The 10,056-nt window shown below is 41.4% G+C and overlaps 1 protein-coding gene across 1 annotated transcript in view; it reads right to left on the reverse strand.

The window, feature by feature from the left end:
- lpgat1 (lysophosphatidylglycerol acyltransferase 1) overlaps window positions 1–6,392 on the reverse strand; it is a 37,710-nt gene extending 31,318 nt beyond the window's left edge. Inside the window, exons 1-3 of the mRNA XM_046061403.1 lie at window positions 6,383–6,392; window positions 6,134–6,252; window positions 2,253–2,348 (exon numbers count right to left, since the gene is read on the reverse strand). Of these exons, the coding sequence (XP_045917359.1) occupies window positions 2,253–2,348; window positions 6,134–6,252; window positions 6,383–6,392 (225 nt within the window). The remainder of the gene's footprint in view (window positions 1–2,252; window positions 2,349–6,133; window positions 6,253–6,382) is intronic.
- Window positions 6,393–10,056: the final 3,664 nt, after the last annotated feature.

The following is a 10,056-nucleotide window of genomic DNA, read 5'->3' on the forward strand; positions in this document are numbered from 1 at the left end:
GCAATATTATCAGGAAATATTCCATAAACTTTCATTTTTATGCAGATGATACTCAGTTATATCTATCGATCAAGCCAGATGAAACTAATCAGTTAGCTAAACTTCAAATGTGCCTTCAGGATGTTAAAAGCTGGATGAAGTTACTGTTCTGGGGCGTAAGCACCTCCGTGACGCATTATCTAAAGAAATAGTTTCCCTTGATGGCCTCCAGCACCACTGTGAGGAATCTTGGAGTTATCTTTGATCAGGACATGTCGTTTAAGTCTCACATTAAGCAAATTTCAAGGACTGCCTTTTTTCACCTAGGTAATCAGGTATATCCTGTCTAAAAATGATGCAGAAAAACTAGTCCATGCATTTGTTACTTCTAGGCTGGATTACTTCAATTCCCTATTATCAGGCTGCTCGAAAAAGTCCATTAAGACTCATCAGCTGATCCAGAATGCAGCAGCACGTGTTCTGACAGGAACCAGGAAAAGAGATCATATTTCTCCTGTCTTAGCTTCTATAGATTGGCTTCCAGTAAAATCCAGAATAGAATTTAAAATCATTGTTCTTACCTACAAAGCTCTTAATGGTCAGGCACCATCTTAAAGAGCTCATAGTACCTTACTACCCCACCAGAGCACTGCGCTCCCAGAATGCCGGGTTCCTTGTGGTTCCTAGAGTCTCCAAAAGTAGACTAGGAGCCAGCTATCAAGCTCCTCTCCTGTGGAACCAGGTTCCAGTTTGGGTTCAGGAGGCAGACACCATCTCCACATTTAAGAGTAGGCTTAAGACTTTCCTCTTTGATAAAGCTTATAGTTAGGGCTGGCTCAGGTGAGTCCTGAACCATCCCTTAGTTATGCTGCTATAGGCCTAGACTGCCGGGGGACTTCCCATGATGCACTGAGGTCCTCTCTCCTATACTCTCTCTCCCTCTCTACGCAACCTCATCCCATTAATGCATGTTACTAACTCAACTTCTCCCCTTTCCGGTAGTCTTGTGCTTTCTCGTCCCTCTCCTCTCTCCTCCTATCACTTCCTGCAGGTGTTTCTGGTTCTGGAGCTGTGGAGTCTGGATCTGTGGTTGCGGGTCACCTGCTGCCCCCGTATTCCTGCTCGACACCCTCTGCTACAACTATTGTTACTAGTCCTATTGTTATTATAATCATTAACATTACGATTGTTATCATTAACACTACTATAAATATCTGTACCATTTTTCATTTAGTCTATAGCAAAATCACCTTCACTGTCTGTACCTCTGTGTGTATATTGTGTAGGCTGCCTCCCTCCCCTCTCTCTCCTTCCATCCACCTCTCTCTCTCTCTCTCTCTCTCTCTCTCTGTGTGTTCCTCTCTCTCCCTCTCTCTCTCCTTCACCCCCAACCGGTTGAGGCAGATGGCCTCTGCTTGAGGTTTCTGCCTCTTAAAAGGAAGTTTTTCCTTGCCTCTGTCGCCTAGTGCTTGCTCTTGGTGGGAATTGTTGGGCTTCTGTAAATAACATCATAGAGTACGGTCTAGACCTGCTCTTTTATGAAAAGCGCTGTGAGATAACTGTTGTTGTGATTTGGCGCTATATAAATAAAATGTAATTGAATATCCTCTTACTTTGATCCAACCAGTTTTATGATATTCTGTCATTTGCTATGAATCTGCACTGAATCATTCTTCCCTGTCTGGAATTAACCTCTCAAACTTGCATTATATTCCAGGAATTCCCTGATCAACAGGAGACCTGGTGGCTCCATGTGTAGGCCTGTCAGTTCCAGCTGCCCCTACAACAAAGGGTCAGTCTCACCCAGCGGGCCTTAGCAGCCCTCCCACACTACTGTCCACTGCCGTCATCCATCTCAGAGGACGCCACAGCCGTAGGAAGCACACTAACATATCTGCTGTCCAGCTGGGACAAGCAGATGGGCAGCAACTCTACTTTTGCAGAGCGCAATAAAAAACAGGCCAGCAGTAACTGCGAGGCTGAAAGGAGTTGGATTATGGCCTGAAGGTCTATGTATTAATTCTGAGACATTCAGGGAAGAATGATGGAAAAAAATAGTCATCAATAGTCAGCCTTGAGGCTAATTTACCTACTGGGCAGCTTGCTGGATGTAAATCTGTGTAGTGTTAACAATGTGAAGCAGAGCATGTTAATGTTAAACTTCTGATGGCTAAATAACAGGTGTGATAATAAAAACAAACATTAAACAATGCGATAAAACGTGTCAAAAGAAAACCTACAAAGACCTTTGGTGCCAACTGAGAGTCACTCACCTGTCTGATGAAGAAGTCTCCATGAATCAGGGACACTAGGCCAAAGTTGGTGTATTTGAACACATGGTCCATCAACCACATCATTTTTCGTACCACCTGAAAAAGGGAGGACAAATACAATGAAAATTTGTAACAGCCCCAGCATAATTTACCTTAATCGCACATTTGCCTGTAAGCAAAAGCACACGATTTTGGCTTTGGGGCCAGTGACCCAAACTGATACAGCCCCTCTGAGCACTTCCACCCTCATGACCTGCACCGATGCAGCTTTGGCTTACTGTCCCTGTCAGTACTAAGAGGATAAACTGGGCCAGGGATGCAGTTGTTGAGGCGGATCATGTCATCATGTTTGTGCAGCGCCGCCCGGCAGCTCCAGTGCAGAGCCAGTCTCAGCCAAAAAACAAACAAACACATGACAACACAGCTGCCCACGCCATCCCAGCCAATCTCCAGGATGATTTGTACAGGGTGGCAGGACAGCGAAGATGGAGTCAATTAATCAATTCTTGAAAAAGCGACAGACTTGACTTTCAGGCTAGATAGATAATTTGACTTTTCTCTCCTGATGTTGCATTTTCTCCTGATGTTGCATGCTGCTATTTTTCAGAAAAAAGAAGCTAGTTCTGTGTTTAATGAATGCACACCTGCTTAATAAAGTGTAGTAGCCGCATGTCAACCGTGTAAATTAAACAAGCATCTGATCCCCTAACAACATCTGACACTGAGGAACAAACTAATTGATCAGTCAACACAGCTAGTGTTGACACACCAGTCTGGAGTTTCACATTTTGTAGCGAGCTGGCATTCCTGCTTGAAAAAGAGTGAGCTCTACTGCAGTTTTGGACCGGTTACTTCCCAGCCAGATGTCATGTTCAAATAAATGCAGATACATTTTCATGACCACACAGGTGTTTTCTATCCCCCCCAAAAACTTCTCTTCATCTTCAGTTCTCCCTGTAAAAGCTCATTTTGAGTGTTGATATATTCAGTCACGCAATGCAGATGTTATCTGCTTTTATATTTCTATTGCCCAACAACTTTGTGACCTCTGTAGGTGTACACGTCGTGTCATTTTCTATGAAAGTGTGTAAACTGTCCTGTTGACTTGGACACGTTTTGGTTCCTTGCGTGTTATAAATGATCAGTGTGAAAGAATGCACAGCAGCCACCGCTCAAAACTTTGCCCATGAGTTTTTGGCTGCCTGAAAAAGTTAGCTGAACTCTTGAACCTCACATTTTGTAATTTGAATGCTGTAAATCACAACACTGCTTTGTGCTGCTGTCTGTCTCTGTGTCGACCACTTTGACTTGAAAAACGTCCCAAATCATCCCATCACTATCACTCCTTCCTGTTCCACAAAAAGAACTGCCTCCTGCCATACTGGCAGTCAAAAAGCCAATGTGAACTCCACTGAGTACAAAAAAGTAAATTATGAATAACATCTCATTACAAACTAACTCTGGAATGAATTAAACATCATAACTAATAGAGAAAGATAATTCAAAGAGGACCTTTCCTTTAATTTGGAATTAACCTTTTTCTGAAGCTACTTTTCATCTTAACAAACAGACATTTAAGACATTGGCTAAACTTTCTTGTTGATAATTTCTGAAGTGCAGCTGGTGCTCATTTATACAGGGCATGGACTGACTAAACTGCACAACTGAACACACACTGCAGCAAGACTCAAGCACTTTGACCAAATGCTTTAATTTGGTATTCTCTAAGACATACAGCATAGGGCTGTGAGATATGACAGTATGTATAATTTGACAACAGCAAAACCTCCATTGTTTAAAATTATGCTCTATCGTTTAACAATTTACGAGACACTTTGCACCGCGGTGACGTTAGTTTTACGTTGCATTTTCGACAGAGATTTGTTGACTATTCAACATAGGGCTGCGCGATATGGCAAAAAGTCCATACACCGTAATACGAAAATTATGTCGCCTAACGTAACAGCACGACGGCATCTGATCAAAAAGCATCTGGTGTTATGCACGCGGACCACAGACAAGGTAACAGTAACTTTAGCATTTAACTGAAATCATGAGTGAAGGCTAGCCGCAATCCTCATCTCAAAATGTATACACGTGTGTTTATTGTTCTCATGGTTGGGCCGTTAGTTTGGGTTGTACCGTCACAGTCATCAGTTAACCGGGTGTTGGGGAGCTGCACCTTAGAGTAACTTGTATATCACCCGGGTCATGTTTGTGTTGGTAAAGCAGTTGTCTGGTTGTTGGTCTGATGTTTGCTGTATGACACTATTGAATTTCGGAAAGAACAAATAAATATCTATCATCTTTCACGTACACAGCTGATTCTGTTACCGGGGTGGGGGTTGCCGCCGCCAAGCAAAAGTACTTCTTAAATGATGTAATGATGAAATAATAATAAATCAGCTCCCGCTTTGGTTTGAGTGTGCCTCCGCTACGAAGCTTGCGCTACTGGGAGCGAAGTATACTGGTATTCACCGGTACTGTCACTTTTACATTTTACTCTTTCGCGTACCGGCACCGGCCCTCTTCTCTGCCCTCTCTAGATCAGGGACTCTGGGCACTACGTGACGCTCACCTGTTAAAGTTCTCTCCTGCCTGCTAATCTCCGCAGGGAGATCGGGGAGCCTTTAATGCAGCCGTGTGCGCTAGTTGCTCATCAAAGTTACTTTTCGTGAATCCACCAATCACAGCCTGGAGTAGGCGGGACAAACTTTAGAAATGTTCAACTCGTTGTTCTGTATGCACGGTTTTTATTATTGACAAGTTAGTACTTAGCATAAACAAATGAGAGACTAACCACCATGTAGAGTGTTTTTCTTGCACAATAACTTCATGACTGACAACATCCAACTGGAATTAAAATTAGGCTACTAATAGTAAGCTATAGTAGCCTATACCATTATCTGAAATTATAATGAATACATAAACATTAGCACTAATCAAACCTTAACCACAGTGGTGTACGTTAATATCAGAGAATGGTTTTATTTGTGAAAAAAGCTGAAACTCAACAAATAAACTTTCTGTATGCATATTATCCAAATCATGTGTAACCTGTAAATATATTATTACACTTACATATTACTTTACTTTTCTACCTTTACTCCCCCAGGTTGTGGATATATTTTGTTTATCAAATGGTCAGAAATAACAAGAAAATGTATAGATTTCGGTCATAAGGTAACTTATTGCCTTTACTGTACGCATACTGATCATGCTTACTGTGCAAAGTCACCCCCCATAGGTCCATTCTGAGCCAGGAAAAACCCTGGATACAAATCCCAAAATAGAACATTTTTTGTAAATTCAATGAAATATGGCATTTCCAACTGTAACTCGGGATATTTCTCTGCATTATAAAAGGTGGGGCAAGCCATTCTGGAGAAATCCAACACCATGACAAATACAAATGATAGCGTGAACAACGACACAGCAAGTAATGTAAATAGAACTAGAACAGACCGTGACAAAGTTAGTTTCAAGATGGATATTAGTTTTACATTGGACATTGATACATATCGAATTCCAACATAAAACTAACTTCACCATAGTGCAAAATGCCATTCCCTCATCAAAATATTACAGTAAAGTGTGGAATTTGCTACACAACAAAATAATCAATAGTGCATAATTGTTAACGATAGACATGTTTCTATTGTCAAACGATAGATATCGTCATTTCGCACATATCCAACTTAACTTAATCCATTTTTTCACCCACCCCCACATATAACACTTTCAGCAGCACCCTGTTCTGCAAAACAAAGATGTGCCAAGTGTCCTCCAGGTTCAAACTACTGCATGGCTTTTAATTACACTGTGACCCCATTTAACCTTAAAAACACATGACGACGTAACACATTTCTCTCTCCTCTTACCGTGCCCTTGTCTTGCAGGCACATCATGAGGGTGCACACATCTCCTGTGGATTGGTGGTTGACGATGACCATGGCTTCTTCTTCAGAGATTGGTCGTACGTCGTCACCCCACTCCGTTACTGTGAGGCAAAACAAACGGAAAGACACATTACAGTTAACCAGGCTGTGTAAATACTAGCATTAAAAGTGCCAAATGGAGTTTTGTTTTTTTTAGACAAACAAAGTTTCTTACACTCTATGTTTTGTCACCAACACTCATTGTGGGTATATGTGAGGTCTAACAAACACGCCAAATGCATTTCCATTATCATAAAACCACCCACTTTTAAAAAAATTATTGAAATCATGCATTGTTTACATCTCCACAACGTACATTTTTTAAAAAAAGAGAGCAATCCTCTTTCAAAAATGCACTATGCTGTATTTTTCTTTTCTTTTTCTTTTCTTTAAATATTGGAAAAAATTTAATATGCATGTAGATCTGGACCAACTTTAGAATACACACTGGTAGAACATTATAGCATACATCTGTTTTTACAGTAGTTAATTGGAAACAAGCAAAAAGTTCACAAACTTTCCAAGGCTACTAAACTATTAACAAGGTTTTGCTCCTTAGTGAATGCAACACATAACGCTTTAATAATATATAACGCGATACAGGTGTGGTTCATTGTGTATATTTAGATAGCGTGAGGTAAGCCATCTCTGGTATACACAGTGAAATCCAATTTGTCTAAATAAAAAGTGAATGTTTCATCCTTTCACACTGACTCACTGTCCCTTGTTAGCTGTTCCTAAATCCACAAGTGTCCTGACACTCCCTGATAACAAACAGTCTGCCACCTGTCTGATCTGGATATACTCCCTGCCTGGTTCAGAGAGCAAAAGTGTGCTCCCACCTTCTGTAAGTGGGTTGGAAAAAACATTTACCCTTTGCTGTTAATGTGGCCAAATAAGTCTCAGACCTCCTCCAGAGGCAGTCTGGATAATTACATCATGTAAAGGGAACATTTAAAGATAGATTTTTTTAAAGTCTTTTTTTTGACTCATCGTGTGTATTAATCAACGTTGAAAGGGAATGACAAAAGGTTCGCCGTGTGGATTGAAATTAGAAAGGGGAAGTGGGTTTCAGGAAATGGTTTCACTGTCACTATTGACCACTTTGGGTATACCAGAGTAACCAAGAAAAAAGACACAAGGTGAATCATACAGAAGATGTAATAATACTACGGGCTGAATATCTAACAACTTGTAAGAATAACAAACATGTAGTAATGCGAGTTATTTTGTTTTTCAAAAAAATCAGCATTTCAAAGTGTCACATGGCGTGTGTCAATGTTTGCATTTCCATGTTAGATTTCTATTCTAACCAACTTATTTATGGGCATTTTATGGCCTTCTAGTAACATATTTCTTTACACATGCAATTACATTTTTCCAACACTGACTAAATGTACCAAACTATCTTAAAAAGGACACAACATAATATCATCTCTAATTAGTATCAGATGTTGCACCATGTGCACCTATTTCTTTTTTTAGGTGGCATTAACTTATTTTTAGAAAACGACCACAGCAGGTACTTGACAAAGATTACAGTCTGAATATCCTCAGTTTAAAATCATCAGGCTTTGTGTCAACACAGAACATGATCAGCGGACTTGCTGGTATGGGAGATCCCTGCCTGAAATAACATTTTTCATTTGGATTTAAGCAGTAGGTTAAGTCTACATCCTGCCACAACAGGACATTGTGCTGTTTTGCATCTCTAGGATCTATAAATAATGCTTCCTCCTTCATTGAAACAACATAAGGCATCCATGTAAGGCTGAGAACAGAACTGGGCTTTGTTTGCTGTCAAAGTGATAAAAATAATACAAAGCAAAATATAGCTGCAAGCTGCAGTTCTCTGGGCCAAGTACAGGCACATCAAGCATGGTACACTGCACACAGGTACACCAAGGTCTTATCTACCCACAGAACAATTTTGATCATGATCTGACAAAATGTTCTAGAGATACGACTTATTTCCAGTTTTTGTGACTTTACAGCCAGCTTCACTCACAGCCAAATGGTTTGGATTAATAAATTAAGCTGAATAAGCATAGAAACCAAGTCAGCGTTTCAACTGCTGCAAATCAGCTGTTCGTTCATGTCGATCAAAGATTATGCTCTTGTGTCAATGACATGCAGCAGAAGCACGGGTTTTGTAATGTGTGAAACTACAGCTTTAACTGGTGATGCAGCCTCAACAAGAAAACCACAAGAAATGTGATATCTTCTGTAGAATCAGGCTTAAGATAAAGGTGTTTTGGCATTATAACATGTAAATGTTCTCTAATTTATGTGTACTCATGAGTGACATTTACATACTCTCAGCCTTCTACCAAAAATGATCTTGATCTCTTCAATGTACAAATGTACCTATGTTTGTGTGTCAGTTTGTACGGCCACTCTCCTGCTAGCTAGCTACAGTGTTTCCCATACATTGATTTATTTGTGGCGGGCCACCACTATATCTACGCATTTTCATTTGTTTACTACCCAAATTCCTCCTCGTTAAAGACAATATCTGTTGGAAATATCAAACTTATCGGAGGTACACAACACCCAGTCATCTGCATTTCAGTTAAAAATTAAGGACTAGTTAAAAAGTTCTCACAGCCCATGTCTTCTATTATTGGAGTGGTAAATCTCAGAATCAGTACTTGAAATACAACTATTGAATTATTTAGTGACTCAAAACTAAGCAACACACACGGCAGCTGCAACAAAAGGAGAAAACACGGCTGTGAGGTTAGGGTGTGACAACAGCAGCCCTCCTGGAGAGCACATGAGCTTCCTTTGCAATTTAAACGCACTTCAACAGCTCTGCACATTGACAAAGAACCAACAAGAAGAAAAGATTTAGCTGCAGTCGTTTACTGGGCGAGTACTTCTGGGCGAGTCTGACCAGCTCCAGTTCTGTGTAATGCAAATGTCAGGCCTCAGGGTTCAGAGTGAGTGAACAATTCCTCTCTGTGGGGGAGTTAATGCTGTGATTGCTGGCAGATACAGATTAATCAGAATCCAGTTTATTGTCAGGTACATTTTTACATATGAGGAATTTGCCTTGGTATAAATTGGTGCTTACAGTACACATAACATAAATAGAAATAGAAATTTATAAAAAGTAATGGAAGGTGACAACCAATCACCTTCTCCGTAGACCGAATAATACGCTGCAGCCTGCCCTTGTCCCTGGCGGTGGCAGCAGCGTACCAGATGGTGATGGAGGAGGTGAGGATGGACTCAATGATGGCGGTGTAGAAGTGCACCATCATTGACTTTGGCAGGCTGAACTTCTTCAGCTGCCACAGGTAGGACATCCTCTGCTGAGCCTCTTGGTGAGAGAGGTGTGGTTTAGCTCTCGTGCCCAGGAAGCAGAAGGAGTCCACAGTGTTGACTGCGGAGTCACCCAGGATGATGGGAGAGGGTGGGCTGGGCTCTTTCTAAAATCTACAGTCATCTCCACTGTTTTCAGAGCCTTTATCTCCAGGTAGTTCTGGCTGCACCAGGTCACCAGATGGTCAATCTCCCACCTGTAGGAAGACTCATCCCCACCAGAGATGAGCCCAATGAGGGCGGTGTCATCCGCAAACTTCAGGAGCTTGATGGACTGGTGACTGGAGGTGCAGAGTTGCAGTTGGTGTACAGGGAGAAGAGCAGAGGGGAAAGATCGCAGCTGTGATACGGTGCTGATAATTCACAACCTGGCGTAGGTTCCTGGGGAGTCCAGGTGCTGGAGGATGACGGGAAGGGCCATGTTAACTGCATCGTCTACAGACCTGTTGGTTCTGTAGGCACTGCAGGGGGTCCAAGAGTGGGTCTGTGATGGGTTTTAGGTGAGACAACACAAGGCGCTGAAAGGACTTCATATCCGC

The sequence above is a fragment of the Micropterus dolomieu genome, linkage group LG10, assembly GCF_021292245.1.
Source record: "Micropterus dolomieu isolate WLL.071019.BEF.003 ecotype Adirondacks linkage group LG10, ASM2129224v1, whole genome shotgun sequence".
In the NCBI taxonomy this organism is placed as follows: domain Eukaryota; kingdom Metazoa; phylum Chordata; class Actinopteri; order Centrarchiformes; family Centrarchidae; genus Micropterus; species Micropterus dolomieu.